The 19,070-nt window shown below is 46.3% G+C and overlaps 5 protein-coding genes across 5 annotated transcripts; 3 read left to right on the plus strand and 2 right to left on the minus strand.

Annotated features, from left to right (window-relative positions):
• Positions 1-1,040: 1,040 nt before the first annotated feature.
• On the plus strand, positions 1,041-5,083 carry POJ06DRAFT_297145 (uncharacterized protein; the record flags this gene model as incomplete). Its single annotated transcript, XM_056190594.1, is given in 9 exon segments — positions 1,041-1,304; positions 1,367-1,775; positions 1,844-2,319; positions 2,349-2,505; positions 2,563-2,682; positions 2,702-2,774; positions 2,854-2,943; positions 3,681-4,014; positions 4,343-5,083. The coding sequence occupies 9 exon segments, from the start codon at positions 1,248-1,250 to the stop codon at positions 5,081-5,083; spliced, it is 2,457 nt and encodes an 818-aa protein (XP_056041496.1). The 5' UTR covers positions 1,041-1,247.
• A 945-nt stretch (positions 5,084-6,028) lies between these two features.
• On the plus strand, positions 6,029-6,851 carry POJ06DRAFT_260806 (uncharacterized protein). Its single transcript, XM_056188529.1, has one exon. The coding sequence runs from the start codon at positions 6,234-6,236 to the stop codon at positions 6,825-6,827; it is 594 nt and encodes a 197-aa protein (XP_056041497.1). The 5' UTR covers positions 6,029-6,233; the 3' UTR covers positions 6,828-6,851.
• Positions 6,852-10,127: 3,276 nt separating this feature from the next.
• POJ06DRAFT_285874 (uncharacterized protein) lies at positions 10,128-11,217 on the minus strand (the record flags this gene model as incomplete). Its single annotated transcript, XM_056190210.1, has 2 exons — positions 10,787-11,217; positions 10,128-10,696 (listed from the first exon to the last, which is right to left on the minus strand). Exons 1-2 carry the CDS (start codon positions 10,986-10,988, stop codon positions 10,128-10,130), a joined length of 771 nt encoding a protein of 256 aa, XP_056041498.1. The 5' UTR covers positions 10,989-11,217.
• A 1,803-nt stretch (positions 11,218-13,020) lies between these two features.
• POJ06DRAFT_227364 (OPT oligopeptide transporter protein-domain-containing protein) lies at positions 13,021-15,858 on the plus strand. Its single transcript, XM_056185744.1, has 2 exons — positions 13,021-15,000; positions 15,052-15,858. The coding sequence occupies exons 1-2, from the start codon at positions 13,149-13,151 to the stop codon at positions 15,552-15,554; spliced, it is 2,355 nt and encodes a 784-aa protein (XP_056041499.1). The 5' UTR covers positions 13,021-13,148; the 3' UTR covers positions 15,555-15,858.
• Positions 15,859-16,243: 385 nt separating this feature from the next.
• POJ06DRAFT_303497 (uncharacterized protein) lies at positions 16,244-16,831 on the minus strand. The gene is made up of 2 exons (XM_056190805.1): positions 16,718-16,831; positions 16,244-16,664 (listed from the first exon to the last, which is right to left on the minus strand). Exon 2 carries the CDS (start codon positions 16,653-16,655, stop codon positions 16,290-16,292), a length of 366 nt encoding a protein of 121 aa, XP_056041500.1. The 5' UTR covers positions 16,656-16,664; positions 16,718-16,831; the 3' UTR covers positions 16,244-16,289.
• Between the last annotated feature and the right edge of the window lie 2,239 nt (positions 16,832-19,070).

A 19,070-nucleotide genomic window follows, 5' to 3' on the forward strand; every position in this document is an offset into this window, starting at 1 on the left:
ACTTGGAATTCTTGCTAAATCTTCACACTTGCAAAGTCGGTATGCGTGATGTGCCGCCGCTGGAAAAATATAACACGAGACATGAAACGGATAGAGGATGGAGGATGAGGGCAATGTGAGCTCTGTGGTCAATCGGACCAGCTACTGACGCTGTGCTCGGTGTATGCTGCGGAATCAATACTAAAACCAAAAAAAGTGATGGTGGAAGCTCGCAAACAACATTTTTCCGGCTTAGATAATTTTTTTCTGGGTTGTCATTTGTGCTTGAGTTGTTGCCATCGACCATGCCTACACTTATTGATATTGTATTCTTCCTGCCCTGATCTAATCAAGAGCTCAACGAATCGCCTGTCTAGTCAACCAGAACTCCGGTCTCTATTTAGTGTCCAAATCTCTTGCATTACGTGGAGCATGCAGCTATCAAATGTCAAATGCAACGCCTATCTTAAATGAGACCGTTCAGGGTAAATGCATGAATCAACTTGGGTTGTTGACTAGGCTGGAAAGTAATGGACTCGACTGAGCATGGTAGAGGTTAGAAATTTAGTTGAAATATTATTGTTCCGAATATCTGGTTCGTGAGTGTTTCACCGTCGTCTCCGGAGCAAGCCACGATCGCCGGATTTGGGGCCCGTGCTTGCAGGACGAGTGCTTGAACGTGGAATGCAAGGAACACCCTCCTGAGGGTCTAGTACATGGACGATCGAGGGATAATACATTTTCGGCAGATTTATTTCGTTTTGCTACGTAGTAGTTTAAATTTATTTAGTTGTAGAGACTCAGGCGGGCTCGAGGGAAGGAGTAACAAGGAAAGCTCGTTCCCATTCTGGCTTATTTCTGTGCAGGTGGGAAGGAAGGTGATCCTTACCCTGGGAAGGTGATGTGCACCGTACTTGTGGATGGTACCGATTAAAGTTGAACTTTAAACTATTCCATATGTAGTCTAGCCTGCAACTCTCTTTATTGACGCGTAGAAACCCTTGCCCTTGTTTACAAATCCTTGCGATTTCGCGTTTTATTTACATTCCTCACGCCCAAACCAGCTACAAATTTTCTGGCTTTCCCACCTACTCATCGTCGCTCTTTCACACTGCCTCAAACACTACTATTATTCCTCGGCTTTAATTGAATTAGACGATTACACAATGAACGACCCCCAAGTAACATTTATCGACTCTAAATACTGCCAAAAGTGAAGGGCATGTCGCACCCAGGTATGTTGTGACACACTTCTCGAGCTGCAGCAAATGTACTCCGGTAGGGATGGCCATGCTTTCAAGACTTGCAAAAAGTATCGCGACGGGGTGGGTCGAGGGAATAATTTGATAGTTCGAGTAGGGAAATCGCTGCTAATAATCTGCTGCAGAAAGCGTCCAAGAAGCAAGGTGACTCCTTGAAGCGCACTAGCTTTGATCTTGATGAGTGCTACGAAACTCATGAAGGAATTGTTGAGGCGGTGTCTTCCTTTATGGAACGACACGACAACCATGTGTTTGACGCCTCTGGTCAATCATTGAGAATAAAGGCAACTTTTACGTCGACTTTTCTCATTGACAATGATATTTCCGTCGAAGCGTGCACGCAAACTGCCGACCATGACTTACAAAAGCGGGCGGCTATACTTCTACGAAATAATCTGTTTGACTGTACTGGTTATTTCTTTCACGTGCGACGGGTCAATGTGAAATCTGACGGATCCACCTTCACATTGAGTTGTTCACGATCTAGTGAAGCAAAAATTGAGCGACATCCTTCAAATATTCAACGTTACATAGGTATGACTTATTACATATCTCGGTGACTGAGTCTATCGCTAACATTCTATCCTTTTCAATCTCGAAAGATGTGTTTGATTGTCAGGGAGAGCTCCATATCACCTTGTCTAAAGTGTACAAATCTGCAATGATAGTCTATGATCACAAGTGTCATATGGAAACCCATAAGTTCCATATGACCGAAGAGGTGAGAAACTATATCAGATCGCAAAAACGTCTTACCCCACGTCAAATATACCAAAACTTAATACAAATGGCCAACGAAGCGGAGTTTGAGAAGACAGACTTATGCACCATCACAAGGCAACAAGTGTATAACTTCTGGCTTTCTATTACCAAGTCCGAGTGGGAACGAGACGGGGCAAACGATTTTAGATCTGCCCAGCTCCTCGTGGCTGAGCACGATGGCTTCGAGCTAATTGAGGGACTCCAAGAACCTGGAGTATCATTGGCCTTCATGACCCGTTGTTTTATCAATCAGGACAAGTATGACCGTGCCAAAATGACAGAAGTCTTCGTGGACGCTACATTTGGTACAGACACGGTTACGAGCTATACTGCGTGCTCACCGAGTACGACTTGGTATCTCTGCCGTTGTCCTACCTTCTGCTGGACACGCGTGGTCTCAGTGAAGAAGGCAAGAGGGGACTCAGACTGACGCAGTGGTTCACAGCATTGCGAAACGCTGGCTTGAAGCCAAACACTGTTCATACTGACAAAGATTTTGCAGGTTGCACCATGATTTCATAGTGATACTTGGAGATTCGAAACTGACTGTTCGTGGTAGAAGTCACAGCGGCCCGTATAGCCTTCCGACCTGGCAACAGTCGGTACAATCACCACCTCTGTCTATGGCATAGCTTGCGAGCCATCGATCAGTATGTGACTGGGAAAGTTCGAAGCAGAGGTCTTGATTTAGCGGATAGTTAAGAGCTCTACGCGCACCTCAGCTCTCCCCTCGTATTTGCACTTTTTGATGGAAGAATATGAATGGATACTGTCAAAAGGACAAAACTAAGAAGTGCACTGCAGATCAGGCGCGAGTCATTCGTACCACGATTAAGCGACACCTTCTCAGGCATTCACGTTACCGAGGGTTGTCTGCGACAAGAGCAGCGCGCCGGAGGGTTCTCGTGTACGAGTCCTATGAAGAAATCCATGCATCTTCGTGTTGAAAATTGAGGGTGTCGTGGTGCCAGCTAAATGGGTTGGGTCATGTGACCTTACGTCATGGTAGCTAGTTGCATCGACGACGGCCGAGTTTTCACTGAGGCAGGTGGTTGACACTCATTTTCGGGTTCTCAGGTGCCTAACAAACGACTATATACGTCGTTGTAATGTATGGAATAAACGCATTCCATTTGGGCACAAAATAATCCTTTTGTGTAGTGGCGATTGGGAGGGCCCCCTTATGGGAGACCATTGAGAATTATTCAATCTTCCATAGTTACGCTGTCAAAGCGTTAGTGACCGTATATTATCAATTAGTGACCAAGACTAAACTCCCAACCGGACATCACCTAAAATTCTTAGTTAGGAATTTTTCGTACAGAAAGTAGAATACACTTAGTGTGATCCTTGACGTACTTTGATAACCGGGATAAAGAGGCAGTGATTGTTCCGGGACACTCACTAAATCTATTGTGGTTCACTGATCCCAATAAATTCAGTGAACTGTTAGGCTTGCCTTTCACCTGTTAGAACGCCTGTTTGTCTATGCGCACTGAGCAGGCATACTTACCATCATCTTTCTGGTAAGCTACTTTTATCTAGTGACCACGTCACTGGACACTGTAGGAGGAAGGGCACTGAGGGTGCCTGACGTCGATTTAGCTCCCTAAACCTTCTCCCTATAAACATCATTGGTGTGCCTCAATGGACACCAAATACAATTTGAACATGGAGTTCTTGGACTCCGCCGCTACGATCCTGTCATCAATCCCCACTGTACTCAAACAACACTTCGTGCAAAGAAATGCTGGATTACTGCAAGTCAATTGATCAGCCAAGACTGTTCCGGTACTTCTGGAGCAACTGGTACCGACCAAGTTGCGGTAACGTTGGATCTCGGTGGGAGATCGCCTCTCTCTCTGGCAGGTCCGTGTCGTCTGGTACGATACCGATTTCGCGTACCACCATGAGATTGGAAAGCCATTGGCGAATCCTTAAAAAGGACTACGCTTCGCATCTGATCAGGCCGAGGCTTGATGTACTGGCGTACATTATTTGCACTGGTCTGGTTCGTTCTCGGATCCACCTGTTGTCAGGATCACGGCGCCACTCACGCCGCCCCTGACCCCTGACGTCTGGCTGCGCCACGCCGGCGGCCAATGCTTCTATTGTCGTCGTTATAATGGTTCTAATTTTGTTGTCATGATGCTTCTATTTTTGTTTTCGTAATGTTTCTATTCTCGGATTTGCTGTGTAATTATGTTTAATGTTTCTATTCTCGGCTTTAGTCAGCTGACTATCGACGCTCGGAGCTCCAGTTCCGACGTCCATATAAGCTGGCGCGATAGCCTCTTTGTTGTATTCGAATAATATATTCTAAAATATCTGATCTTTAGTTCTTACACCTGTATCTCCAGGTTGAAGCAGCGCGCGTGAAGTCCAGTCTGTACGAGGATTTCGTTAGTTTATGGCGACAGTGTGCAAACGTTATTGACGGTAGCGTTATGCATGACCGCGACAATATCTATCACACTGACAAGAGTCAATGGGTTTGTAGTTGTCCTTCGTTCATCTTTAATTCTAGGTATATGTGCAAACACTTGGTATCGTATTATTCGTTCCCACGCGCTGACGGCAGCGGTAAGTATGTTGTGACGCAGCCACCGAGATGCACGACAGACTTGTTCCAACAACGACTGCCACTCATACGATTCGATGACCTTGATGTCGGTGGTCCCGGGAACGGCAATCCGACTGAAGGATCGAGTAACTGCGTTGATTCCATGCCAGTCGTGCAGTCATCCGACTACCTAGGAGAGTTGAAATCCCTCCAGCTCCTGCCGAGCGAGGATCCAGAGGCAAAGGAGGAAAACGACGAACGGTTGTTGCAGCTTCTTCAGGTTATGCAGTGGGCTGCTGGCGAGTCTCACTCAAATCCAAGAATGCAACAGGATCTCTGCAGTTTTATTCGAAATCAGGATGAGTTTATCGCGCGATACAAGAGGTCCTACGAGGCCGCCATGGGCAGGGCACGTTCAGCCGACGGCCAAACGATGACAAAAGCACAGAAGTCGTATTATTATATGCGACCTCAAAACCATGGCCAGCGATCTGTTTCTTCTCCTTCCTCCAAGTAGTTGGATGGCCGCACGAGTGTCGCAGAACAGATAACGACCGAATGTTGGTGATGGTCGCATTTGCCTTACAGGGTGGGTTAACGAATAAAAAGTTTGTTTTATCTCGGCGGTGGAGAGAGAAGTTTATCAATTCTCTTACCTATGGTTTAGGGTTGTGGCATACATTATTGCTCTTCTTGTTCTTATTTTTCCCTTTCCTTGTCGATTCTTTATACAATAATAGTGATCCTAGCTTGGTCTTTTCCTCGGACTTATCCTAGTCCTTACAATTACACCTATCCCGTTCTGTTGATAAATTTGTCGCGAAGAAAGTGGTACTGTACGTGCATGGTGTATCTGGAAAGATGGCGTATAATTTAGTCATGATGTGATATGCTACGATAATATTTGAGTATATTTAAGTGGAACATTAGTTCATAGCTGGAGTTGGAATTGTCTATTACGATTATCTCATCGGATACTTTGATATAGTGCAACAGAGTTTGTGGCCAATCTACTTTCAGTATAGCGAAAGTTAGATTTGCAATGACCATTGAGGTACGAACAGGAATTGAAATTGTCTTCCTAGAGGGTTTTGTGTAGCTTGGGTAAGGGGAACTTCCTTCCCTGCTGCACAAAGATAGTGGAGTGTCTCGTTTCCGCCCGGGTCCCGTGTAGAGTATATTCTAGCTACTACTCGACTCAAGCTCAATCGCATGGCACTTACCGATGTCAGGGGTAAAACACGTTTCGTACTACCCATCGTGCACAGTCATGTGTTCTATCATGAGACTTCCTGTGGCAACTGTAGTAAAACGGCGTGCTGCGGACGTTGCTTAATAACGATGTGCGGCTCAGGAAGACCATAGCATTAAACTTTAGAAGTCATGGAAGCCGGTGACGTATGACGTCTTCACCTTGACCCGGGCAGGGTAAGGTACGTCCACCCCGCTGCTTGTACGTCAACTGCATGGGCTTTCAATCAGTAAAAGTTGTAAGAAGGCGAAGGCAACCGAGAGACCAAATCTCAAATCTCGGTGAAGCTATAAGGCAAAAGCCTATGAACCACATAGTGTGGCGCTGATGCCTATTAGGAACGCTGTGTCCGACTGGAAGAGATACGTTATATGCGCTCCTCCCTAGCTAGTGCCACTGCGTCTAATATAATGTTATGGTTTGTATAGAATATTATTCTGCATTCTCAATTTGCACAATGAGCGACTCAATAGCGTCGTTACTTGGGCACCAGTGTGCACAAGCGCAGCCGAACTCCGTCGTTCGCCTTCAACAATGGCTGAAGAAGCGTCTCCGGGATTTTCACGAGTCTCGTGCTGCTCACGTCATCATCATCACCCTCGTCTTTCTGGACACAGTGCTCGTTCTAGCGGAAATGTACATCGATTTGTTCTCGTGCGAGCAGCCGGATGTATATGGCTTCCTACGCGGCGCTGTGCCAGTCATTGGTAACATGTCCCTCGCGATATCGACCACCTTCATGATTGAGCTGATCTCTTCGCTGTATGCGTTTGGGTGGCTCTATTTTGTTGGCAGAGGGTGCTGGCTGCGTCTGATGGATGCGGTGGTCATCATTGCAAGCTTCGTCGTCGACATCCTCACTCAGGGGACTCTGTCGGAAGGTGCAGAACTGATTGTCGTCCTGCGGTTCTGGCGGATAGCCAAGATTGCGGAGGAAGTCGGTACCGAGGCAACACAGGAGATGGAGGTAAGCATGACACGCTTTTTCTGTCTTAGACCATTTGGCTGACCCGTCTCAAGGAGCTGAAAGAGGATAACCGTGCCCTGCGTCTTCGAGTGATGGAGCTCGAACGCAGGCTCGACATCAGAAGTTCCGACGACAGCCTGAATGATCAAGCCAGGCCTTTACATACGCCGCAAGACGCGTGAAATTGAAGATAATGCCAATGGAAATGCAGGCGTGCAGGTGGTACGATCGTCAATGAATGATATCTGCCGTGCTTCACATACATTTTGACCGCTGATTTTCTGTCCATGTAGTCCTGAGGCACACCGTTGTTTTAGTCCCTGTCAGGCATACTGGACAAGTGGGTGGTGCCGATGTTCTTCCATAACGTCAGTACTTCTAGCTGGGCCCTATACTACGAGTGAAGTAATGGTAGAAGTTTACGTCAAAGTATAGATATAGGATAATACAGAGGATGGATAGTCTTAGCCACAAGTAGTTACGCACTAAGTACGAATGTATTATAGTGATAAGCGCACGGAAGTCTGCCATATCCAAATGAGCTTCTTATAGTCTTAAGTCTCTACTGAATGCCACCAGCAAGTCAATTAGCGGCATAGTAATGAAGTGCTCACTTGTGGTTTGGGGCAATGCTATGCGTCGCTGGAGAATATAACTAATAACACATTGACAATAACGTGTGCAGCGAACATTTGGACGTAATCTGTGCTTGGAATCCACAAGGTTCCTTGTCCTTGAAATCTGCTGTCCAATAAGAAATAGGATTTCTTTGAGTACACAAATTTGTCCTGCTTAAGTACGTGCCCCTGGTGTCCTGCCTCATGCTTCAACAAAGCTTCGCTCGTCCATGTCAATTATTCGCTGACCATTGCAGAAACAGGGTTTGTTGGTTATCACCTCTGGAGGAGGCAGCCCAGAACGTGGGATTTCCTGAATCTGACTGAAAAGTTTCGTTGCAGTGTGTGGGTGAACTACCGGATTGATACTGCGACCTGATTAGTTGAAGGAACTCACCTCAAAAAAGCATGATATGTTGGAAGCCGTGGTGGGGGCAGGGGTTAATGTTTGATGCGTGAATGAAAAACTAATGCACAAGTTTATGCATCTTGTGATTAATTCAGCAGTCTGAAGGATCATGCGGAAGTCAAGCAGAATGATGATTGTTGTACCGCACCATTTTACATAACAAATTATGCATTTAATTGCTTACCCTCTCAATTGCATGAGTTATTCGGTTGATATCTTGAAATACACTAGTTGATGCTCTGTACTCCGTACATCCTTCTCAGAAGTTGTTGGAAGTGCGTATATATTCCATTAGGGGTGCCGTGTCGGCAAGACTATCTAGCTGCTAACCGTTGACTAAGCGAGGTCGGAGTAGGGGACTCTATCGGCTCTTAAGTGGGTGTATGCGCAACAGAAGGAAGAACCTAAGTCCTCCCCCAAAACAGTCGGGTCACGTGATTTAAATCCCACGTGGCGTGTTTGTTGTTTGTTTACCATGTTTTGTTTACGCACCCAATCTCGCGTCATCTAACCTCGTTGCACTTCTCGGAATCCAATTTTCATTTTCTTTTCTGATCATGTCTGACACTAGAATTTGGTGTTCTAAATGTGGCGTTTTTCGTGATTCTGAAAGCTTTGAGACGAACAAATCCGGATGAACGAAGAAGCTATGTAATCGACGGAAGACAAGAGACCTAGAGGTGTTGTACGATGACTGGGATACTTTCGAGGAAGAAGTTCACTCATGGAACCACCCGGTAGAGTTCTAATTCCATTTAATTTTCTTCTGCTAATATTCGCGTTACTACAGGACCAAACCCATTGTCTTGATCTCAAGCGCATCTTCAATATCGACAGTCTACCTGTTGGTTTCGCTTCCCAGCTACCCGTACAACCACAGGATGGCTCCACTGACCATTCTCCTTTAAACAAGGCAATCAATATGCTTGCCGAAGCGATTTGGAGGAAAGGTGGCTTTCGGTTTTAACATCGAAGGATGAAGCAGGAGAATCTTAAGTGTATTTTTGTTCTCAGGATGGCGATCGCGTTAACCCTTCGGTGGCGACAGGACAGCGCGACGCACGACGAATGGAGCGGTTTTCGTGTCACAGCTACCTTGCATTCCAACCGTCACTCGAAGATCGTACATTGGCAATCACCTTGCGACACACTTACCATGCGCCGTACATGGATCGGAATGCCTGGAGGACTCGTCCCTGAGTCTTTTCCGCTGTCATAAAACACATAACCATGGAATACAACATTTTGCCAGTAAAGAAGAGCTCGGCAAGCTCAGATTTGATGAGCGTGGCCAGGTTATAAGTGAACGCTCCCTGGATTGAATTGTATCAAATTGAACAGATGTCAAATTTAGCTTCCCACCAATCAGCAATGAGGAAACGAAACAAACTTCTATTAGCAGGAGGTGAACGAGTAGAATTGAAATTGTAGTTCTCGTAATTAAGATTCCTATGTCCTTTTCACTACTTGCCCCTATGGCAAGTTAGCTTGATGGATCAAAGTTCATTGTGACGCAACACCATAACATGTGGCGCCACACAAGTGTGATTTGCATAATCACTATATCTGGGAGTATAAGTCCAGTGCAGCAGTGCTTTCTATTCTCACGGAATACTAAACATACCTCTATCGGGCCGGTTACTCTAACCTCTTATAATACCATGTCAAGTGCTGTACAAGTATCTCAATGGCTTCTTCACCAAAATGTTTCAATGAGCTATGCACGTGAGAGAATTGGATAAACAAGACAGAAACCATAAGAATACATCCCTCCATCACGTCACAATTGGCATACGAGACCGCAAAGTAGGCTCCTCAACTCTTCCAATCGGTTCAATAGGAATAATATCCTACCTTCATAATGAGGAATACGATTACTTTTACGATTACTATACGATATCACTATGCAATACGATTACCGTACGATTAAATCCTCATTTTTACGATTAACTTTACGATAATCCCAAATGTCGACGGTACCGTAATCGTATGTACCCTAAATGCATTGGCCCCACTGGACCGTCACTTCGGAGATTAAGCCATGCCTGGAAAGTGTATTTCTTCATTAAACAGGGTCCTAGTCTACTGTCCGATCGCGCGAGAACTCATCAGTTCTCATGCTCGAAGCCTCACATTCTTGCGCTACTGACCACAATTGAGCCGCTATATCAGCGCAGCTTTAACAGTAGTTACGGTACCGCGCTTACGCCGCTGAGCCGCAACACCTCTTTTGGATGCAAAAATTGGCGTATTATTATAGTCTGAACTTTGGTTGAATTTTAGAGAGAAATCGGTTTATATCGAATTGTCCTGCCATTAAGATTCACCCTCACCGCTTTTAAGCGCTGTTTCGCAGACCGCCAAAGTCTCCTCCCATATCGTCTTCCCAACCTCATCCGACCTATAGCCTGCCAAAATACTATCGCACTCATTTTGTACACTTTCACCATAGTTATCTAACCTGTACACGCCATTACACTTGTCATCCGAGACAGAGCTCTTCGCAATCGCAACCCCGTCTGGCATAACAACACCCAGTTCCTCTGGATCATTTGGCTCCGCAGGTGGATACTTCGCACTCGTAGCCAGAAACAAACACCACTCACCAGCCTCCTCGGCCGTCCTTCCGAACATATTCAACACAGGAATCACAGTCCATGTCGCCAGCGTCGCCGGCACCGCCCAGATCCCCTTTGAACGTCCCATGAATCTATTCAGTGCCCCCGTATCAACAAAACCGGGGTAAACATGGCAGAAAGTAATCATGGGATAAGACTTAGTGAGTTCTTCGAACGCGAGAGTTGTTTGGGTTGTGGCAGTGTTTACTGCTTTGATTGCGGTGTAGCCGTTGCGTAGTTCGAGGTTGTTCATGTCGATGGCGCGTTCTATTCCCCCCGGCAAGGACAGCGACAACGCGGGGATGGACTGACGCAGCTAAGAGGGGAAGAAGGTCGTAGAGCCTTTGGGATTCAAACTCTCGAGCTCCCGGAGTAGCGGAGTCGCGGACGATTTCGAACGACCGACAAAGTAGACTTTCGGCGCGGTAGCGTATTTGGCGAGCTGTTTGAGGGTACCTTGGCCGATGGCGCTTGTTCCACCGACGAAGACGGCGACCATGCCTGGTGGTTTTGCCGTGAGCCACGAGTTGGAGATCCGGACATCTTTGATGTTAACCATGTTGTTGCTGGATTCCGGTGGTTATGGATGTCACAAATGCAGAAGGGAGTATAATAAATTAACGAAGCATGCGGATGGGATGAGTCATACAGCAGTCAGCAGTGCGTCACCAGACATAATATCGGCCACTCGAGCCAGGAAGCGGCGATCGAGGGGGTTGATTATTGGAGAAATAAGTGAGAAATCAATCGTCGAGTGGTAGGCAAATACTAAAAAGGCGACGAATCCGAAGTGGCACCCGTAATATTTCTATTGAATCAACGGGCGAGGATATTGAGAAAGACAGTATCGAGCCGCCATTGCTCTCCTCTCCTGGATCCGATACCCAATTCACATCTCTGGACTCCCAAATATAACAATATATTGGTTGTCATGTATCTTTCAGACTCCGTGGCACGATCGGTATTACTATTTTGTCGCATTGCTTTCAATAATGATGCTATTTAGAAGGGAAAACCATACCGACAGTCACGGGAGGTGTAAGCAGTGACTCTAAAACTATTGCTTACTGCGATATTAGTGCGATCGCGTGGCTATTTACCAATTCTCTAAAGCTCTAGCCCAATCCCATTGCCGCAACGACCATTCCAATGCGCAAGTCATGTGTTGTTGGGCGTCGGCGATAGCAAGACTCGGCGCTATTAAATCGACCCACGGAGAAACCTAAACGCGACGCTTTCGCGGGAACACGATTACGATAAACTCGGACTTCCCGGAGCATTGGATTAGCACCCATTGGTACGGCTGATGAAGTCCACATCTACCCCCACTAGTTACCCAAACCAAAAATGATCAGTTACACTAATTAGATTACGCGCTGTCCCTGCGGTGGTCCTCGCTCACAACAGAAGCTAATCTTTCGTCTGCTCTCAGCTTCTATTAAATTTCCTTCCCCTTATGCTGGGCAGTTTAGAGTAGCCAAGAGTCCAAGACATTTCGATGGAGTCCAACAATGCTTAGCTTTTTGGCGTTGAGCATAGATCGATTACTTCCCAAAATCTCAACAAAAAATTTAGGTTACGTGTACGCCAAGCACTTGTGGTGTGGCTCTGCTGCAAGATACCGCTGAGCTAAGGCCGACTTGACTATCGCACAGACTACGTTCCCGTTCCCCTCCCGTGCAAGCCCTATCACTCACGCTAGTTCGTTAACGTCTTACACACGTTAGGTATCAGGAGATGACGAAAGTCCCACATTCTGATAGCAGATTATAAGTCTCTAGCATCTTCTGAACCTGGTATGTTTGCCAGTGTTGTGAAATTGCTTGATAAGAAGCGAGAAGCAAGATAATAACCTTAAGCTGCGCCCGAGCTCACAGCGCTTAGTTGCAGGTTTCGAGTACAACCTTAATTCCAATGATGGAATCTATGTCGGAACTACAGCCAATCGAAACCTCACATTGTAGATTATATCTGACACATGAAATTTAATCGCTTGATAACGCTACGACCCACAGGCTGTGACTACAGCAAGATTTAGTGTCAAGAGGAATATTGATTCGGGCACGCCTTGCTTATCTAGCTAGTCAGAGGAATGGTCAAATTAGTAGCCTAGCCATCCGAGACGATTGAGGTCTTTGGACCGAGATAACGCGACCTACCTTATCGCTGCACCTTGGATCCACTCTACTCAAGCCGATCGAACTGACCTATCGTACCCCATGTGTTTCATGCATGATACCGTAGTACGTCTGCTGCACATGTGGCCTGAACTGAAATGTACAACTTCGTCAAATTCTATATAGAGACACTCTTGTCCCTATTTACAATTTTGCTGTCAGCTGTTTCGGGTTTAAGTATACCTCTAGTTAGCTCGCCTTCAACAAGACTTAGATTGGCAAAGGTATGTTATCCTACTTGACTGGAAAGTATCCATTCATTTTTGCTTGTGGTATGCTAAATTGTGATTTACACCGCAGGCATCGCAACTATGGACTTGCAATCTTCGGACAGCAACGAAAAGTCGATCTCGGAGAGCAATGAGAAGTCGATCTCAGTGATTGGCGTTGCGAAGGAGCCTATTATCGGAGTGACTGAGAAGGTCTCAACAGAAGAGAGAGACAGAATCTCCGAACAGATACGCGAGAGGCTTGGCACGTTCACCGTGGGGGAAAATGAAAATGACAGCAAGACGGACTATATTCTTTCTAAGGCGATCGAGATGTCTCAGGAGAAGGGCCTCGAAATTCTTAGAGCAGCGGCTGAATATCATACGGACGACTTAAATTTCCCCGAGCAGGCAATGCACCACATTCAGAATTTGATCATGAATGCTGAGTCTGAGGGAGATTTGGAATCGTACGACGTTGCAGTGAGGGTCGAGGCAGTTCTAATCGACAGCTTTTCGCCATATCCAGAGGTCCGTGCAGTTTGTGACCCCTACGATGACGAAACCATTCCTGTCGAAACAATCCGGTCCTATTTCTTGGGAATTGCTTGGGTTGTTATCGGTTGCTTTGTCAATGCATTTTTCAGTTGGCGTCAGCCAAGTTTGCATCTCCAGTCAACTGCAATCCAGCTTCTTCTGTATCCTTGCGGCAAAGCCATGCAACTCCTTCCAGACTGGGGAGTGACTATTCGCGGGAAAAGAATTAGTATCAATCCCGGCCCATGGACTCATAAGGAGCAAATGTTTTGTACTCTTATGGTGAACGTTGCTGCGGGTTCCTCCAATTTCATGAATTATGTCGTTAGTCAGAAGCTCCCTGTGTATTATAACCAACCGTGGGTCACCGTCGGGTATATCATAATCGTCAATCTGTCAAGTACAATTATCGGATTCGGATGGGCTGGTATATTGAGGCGGTGGGTTATATATCCCACGAAATCAATGTGGCCCACTGTTCTTCCCACACTGGCGTTAAACCGGGCGTTGCTGGTCCCTGAGACGGAGACTCGAGTCAATGGCTGGTCCATATCGAAGTACAAATTTTTCTTCGTCTGCTTCGGGGGAATGTTTCTTTACTTCTTTTTCCCGGATTTTGTCTTCACAGCGCTGAGTGACTTCAACTGGATAACGTGGATTGCGCCGAAGAATCTTGTGTTGGCTATCATAACCGGTAGCTTTTTGGGTCTGGGTGTAAATCCCGTCCCGACTTTCGACTGGGCAGTTATAAATCACTTCAGTCCGTTGGTTATACCGGTCTTTGCTAGTCTGAACAACTACATTGGAATGCTCTGCGGCGGAGTTGTAGTTGTCGCGCTTTACTGGACCAATTACAGATGGGGTGCCTATTTGCCAATTAATTCGAATCAACTTTGGACTAACTACGGCACGCAATTCAATGTGAGTAAAGTGTTGACAAATGGTCTCCTCGATGAAGAAAAGTATCAGACCTACTCTCCTCCTTACATGTCCTCGGGAAATCTTGTATACCTAGGCGGGTTTTTCATGATGTACACGATGTCCTTTACCTATATTCTTTTGACAGAATGGAAGGTCATTAAGGAAGCATTTGTTGGGTTCTACAAGAGCATCAAGGATAGGAAGGCGTCGACATATGCCCGATACAACGACCCGATGTCTAGAATGATGGTCAAGTACAAGGAAGTGCCCGACTGGTGGTTTCTTGCTATTTTTGCTGTCTCGTTCGTGTTGTTCATCGTTGGAATTACGCATTATCCTACCCACACACCTGTGTGGTCTATCATCGTGACCATGTTGATTTCCTTTGTTATGCTGATTCCAATTTCGATAATTTATTCTGTCACCGGTTTCAGCTTGCGGATGAATAATTTGAGTAGTGTTATTGCTGGCTATATGCTCCCTGGAAACGGTAACGCAAATCTTCTTTGCAGACTTATCGGAATCAACACGGACACACAGGCCGATAGTTTTGTGAGTGATCTCAAACTGGCTCATTATGCGAAGGTCCCGCCCAGAGCGGCATTTAGAGGACAGATTCTGGGGACGATCATTCAATGCTTTCTCACGGTGGGAATTATTATATTCCAGATGAACACTATTCCGGGTTTTTGCACTGCGACTCAAGTCGACAAGTTTACATGCGCCGGTACGCCAATTCCCTAAACGCCCCGGACTTTTGTCGCTAATTTCGTTCTAGGTACAACAACCATTTATGCGGACAGCGTGCTCTTTGGTGTCATTGGGCCACAGAGGATGTTTAGCAAGTTGTATCCTCCGCTGAAGTATAGCTTCCTGATTGGGTTTTTGGTGGTTCCGCCATTTTGGTATCTACGCAAATTGTTTCCTAAGCAGCTAAAATACGTGCATCCTGTTCTGCTTTGCAACGGTGCGGCCAGCTGGGGCAGCAGTTACAATTTGGCATACTTTACTCCTGGCGTCTATGCCTCTCTGGCATTCATGTGGTACATTCGCCGCAGATATTTTGCTTGGTGGTCAAAATACAATTACATTTTGACTTCTGCACTCTCCACTGGCGTCGCACTAAGCGGTGTTGTAATATATTTCGCTTTCCAGTATAAGGCCGTCAAACTGAACTGGTGGGGCAATACAGTCAGTCATGCCGGTGTAGATGGTGCAAGAAAAGGAACTATTCTCGCCATTCCTCTGAACGGTTTTGGACTTGAACCTGGAACGTATTAGGTTAGGTTATTCTAAGGAGGAATTTGGGGATTTGTGAATAATTTTGTGTAATTACAGCATAAAGCACTACGAGAATAATTTGGTTGTTCAGCTGGAAAAAAAATAACATTTTAGTCGAGGCTGGTAGTAAAGTACTATTATCGCGCTGTTGTCATGCCGACGTGGGCCGACAGCTTAAGAAATTTGCTTGAGCATACATTGAAGACGTCCTTTCACTCGGTCAGTGCTTCATCGCATAGAGGAATCGTTAGTTAGCACGTAGAATGAAAATTACTCCACCGGCTGACAGCATGGGGGGATGCTGGATCCATGTTCATCAAATAACTAACCACAGAAGTTATGTTATTGCGGGAGCGGCGATTACGAGCTGTTGTTCGACCAACTCCCCACCCTAGCCCTTGGAATTTGTTCTCGGGGACACTGATTACGAAATAATGCATAGATGTGCTTGGGATTAGCGTCTGGAAATGATAGGGAAAACAGCGAAATATGTTATTTGAAGACAAGAAGAGAAAAACAAAGAACTTTAAGTACGTATATGCATCATATAGGTGCATACAGCAAATGCCCTCGTATACTGGCCGCTTAAACCAGCCTGGGATCACGTCTATCGCCCCTAACCCGCAACCTAACCACGAATTTTTTGAGGATCCGCGCGTTCCACTGAATTCCTGCAACCTCCTCAATCCAGTTGCTAAACTAGCCAGCTCTGCCTAATCAACGTGGTGAACGTATCTATGTGATATAATAGCAGTCAGTCGAGTAAGAACTGACATCATTGTCCAGATTAATTTCATTGAAATTAACAAATTGATTTCGGCAGAAGGTGTATGGGAACGCATTCGCACAACCAGGGCTGTCGTAGAGGGTCAAGCAGCATCGAGTGTTGAGATCTGGGTTGTCGGAATAATACCTCATAGAGGAGATTTTTTGGTTCAGCGGGTCGACATTCGAAAAACATGCATGGCCGGGGTGTCCCGGTCCTCCGTTGGTAATGGATGGCCCTTCCTCGTTTTGCAGTTGATAGAAGTAGACTCTCCAGGCGTCAGTACCGGGGAGTAGCGCAATTGCGGTCGCAGCGATGGCTACGGAGAACTTCATTGTGCTGCCCTAGGAACAAGTGAGCGAAAGTGTCAGCAAAAGTGATCGCATCCCGGACTTACAAAGATAATGATACGCTTTTCGGACAACTTCTACTTTGGATCAACAGAGGTGTTCAGCCAAGTAAACTGTGCGAAGTAGCGACTGAAGGTCGACTAGCAGGGAAACGGACTGTCATATATATAATAGCCACAATCTTAACAGTTCAAGACATCAAAAGATTTTTGGATATCTTGCGTCGAGCACATGATTCTGCTACGACTAGCCATTGGTCGGAGTAATTTACGAATCGCCATAAACTTCAATATCTGAAAGCTCGTATTCACAGTGACCGAAACTTTCAGTCTCTCATCCGAGGGGTAACTTCTCCCCGGCTCGTAAAATGGGAGTTCAGCGTTGCTTGGCAATTGGATTAGGTAAGGCTTCGCAATTGTCAATGCTACTGAGTATTTGCGAGCTGCAGTTGAGCCGTGCGCATTGCTGACTTTTCCTGGGGTAATCCCACCCCAGGTCACAGGATTGACTAGACCACTCATCGTGGAGAGACAGCCCACATTCTGAAAGTCGGCTGCAACTCATGCCTCTTTCAGGGCCCATTCTAAAGTGATACGGGGACAGGTAAGACGAAGTATGGCACAGATAGAGTTATTCAGCCATGCAGCACGCCCGTCTGTTGCTTAAGATTGGCACTTCTGGATTCTCACTTGGTTACCCGAAACCTTGTCGGATATTTTCCTACACCAAATAATGGTCGCCTGACCGGATTCGGCCAATTTCACGTCCGAACGATTGCTGTACGTATTTCTGCCAACCAGTAATTGAAATCGAGAAGATATGGTTATGTGCCATTTGCTGGATGTTCGACGACAAGTCACTACAAATTACCGATGAAGTCAACTAACAATTTATGCCGTTATTATTATTAACTAAGTTATCATAGCAGGACTTTGGAAAGGGCTTGCTTTGGTAGCGAAACTTTAATTCCAGGACCAAGACCGATCTCGGATCAACTCAACTGTCCGAGTATTTCTTTCTCCAGCGCCGTAGGATTATGAACGGCGTCCCTCGTACGTACACAGTTTTCTTGATCGGCCTCTCCACGAATCGGAATTGGCGGTCCTCGACGGCGAAGATACATATGATAGATGAGTCATCAATCTGCCACAGGGTGATTGGCTGTTGCTGGCACTGGCCCTTTGTTTTGCTGCTGTTTGAGGGCCACTGTTGCATGCTCGCCATTGAACGAATCTTCATGCTGCCGATTTCAATTTGCGGAAGATAAGATCTTGTCGGCCATTATTCTATGCCTGCGGCCATTATTGCATTTTGTGGCCATCAGCTGCCCTGAATCTTCAGCCGCACTGGCCGCTAGTCAATGATGATCCTTAGACATGGACGACTTATGGACCGAGAGACTGGTTGAGTCAGCACCCGAGTATCTCCGATCTCTTGTCCCCTGTCTTATTGTCATCTCGTCACCTGCTTTCCTTCATTCCAGGGCTGTGGCGGATGCAGATATCCGCCAAAATTTCCTGTATCCGCATCCGCCATCCGCCTATCCGCCTACAGCCCTGCTTCATTCACCTGCATCCGGATTCCATCTTACGGTAGTGAGAATTGGAGACGGTAGACGGTCGCGAATTGCACCCCGTTAACTGCCGCCTGGGTAATCAATAACCAACGGACAGAGAGATTGCCATGTACAACAGGTTAGGGTCCGGCGTTCCTCGGGGCTATCCCGAGTCCCGGCATCGTCCGAATGAACTGCCGCGGGCTCCTGCCCGCCTGCGCGTCTCTCCCAACGGTTACTCAATGGTTGGGAGACGCCTTAGCTCGACGAGCCGCCTCCCAACAGAATGGGAGGGAGATGACTTAGAGTCGGGCGGGATGGGTGATGTCGAATAGCGCGTTGGTGGCTACTGTCAGAGTAATAAAAGTAATTTGAAGGGCTTATTCCCGTCGTAGAAATATAAGCGTTGTAACAGAACAATGATCGATCTCTGGCTACTCAATGCCCTTGAACGTCTTGCCGTCTTGTCACGGAGCTACAAATTGTGGCCTTGAGAACCAAAAGTCTTATGATCTCCGACCTACTATGTCATCATTCCTTGTCATTATCCCACAACGGGTACAAGCGATAACTTATAAATATAATTATTAATTATTAAACCGCCGGCGAAAAAAAGTTAGACATCAATCCATCTGATTAGAGTGTCTGGGAATGATCTTGTGCGGGATGATTACTCCGAAGCTGGGAGAGATCATTGGGCCTTCCAGCTTGTTCACACTGGAGTAGGGTCTGATCCATACTGCGACAAGAGACGATCTACATGAGGAGACTGCAACCACATGGTGATTTAGACTTGAATACACTTGATGTAACTTTTTTCGGATTTAATATATTTGGGCGCCTGT

Source organism: Lipomyces tetrasporus (genome assembly GCF_029532465.1).
Source record: "Lipomyces tetrasporus strain NRRL Y-64009 chromosome Unknown POJ06scaffold_10, whole genome shotgun sequence".
In the NCBI taxonomy this organism is placed as follows: Eukaryota; Fungi; Ascomycota; class Lipomycetes; order Lipomycetales; family Lipomycetaceae; genus Lipomyces; species Lipomyces tetrasporus.

Excerpts from the sequence above, each read along its gene's own strand:
- POJ06DRAFT_303497 (XM_056190805.1), bottom strand. The coding sequence starts at position 16,655 with ATGAAGTTCTCCGTAGCCATCGCTGCGACCGCAATTGCGCTACTCCCC.
- POJ06DRAFT_260806 (XM_056188529.1), top strand. The coding sequence starts at position 6,234 with ATGGTTTGTATAGAATATTATTCTGCATTCTCAATTTGCACAATGAGC.
- POJ06DRAFT_227364 (XM_056185744.1), top strand. The coding sequence starts at position 13,149 with ATGTCTCAGGAGAAGGGCCTCGAAATTCTTAGAGCAGCGGCTGAATAT. Across the intron at positions 15,001-15,051 it reads CGACAAGTTTACATGCGCCG|GTACAACAACCATTTATGCG; the intron begins GTACGCCAATTC and ends ATTTCGTTCTAG.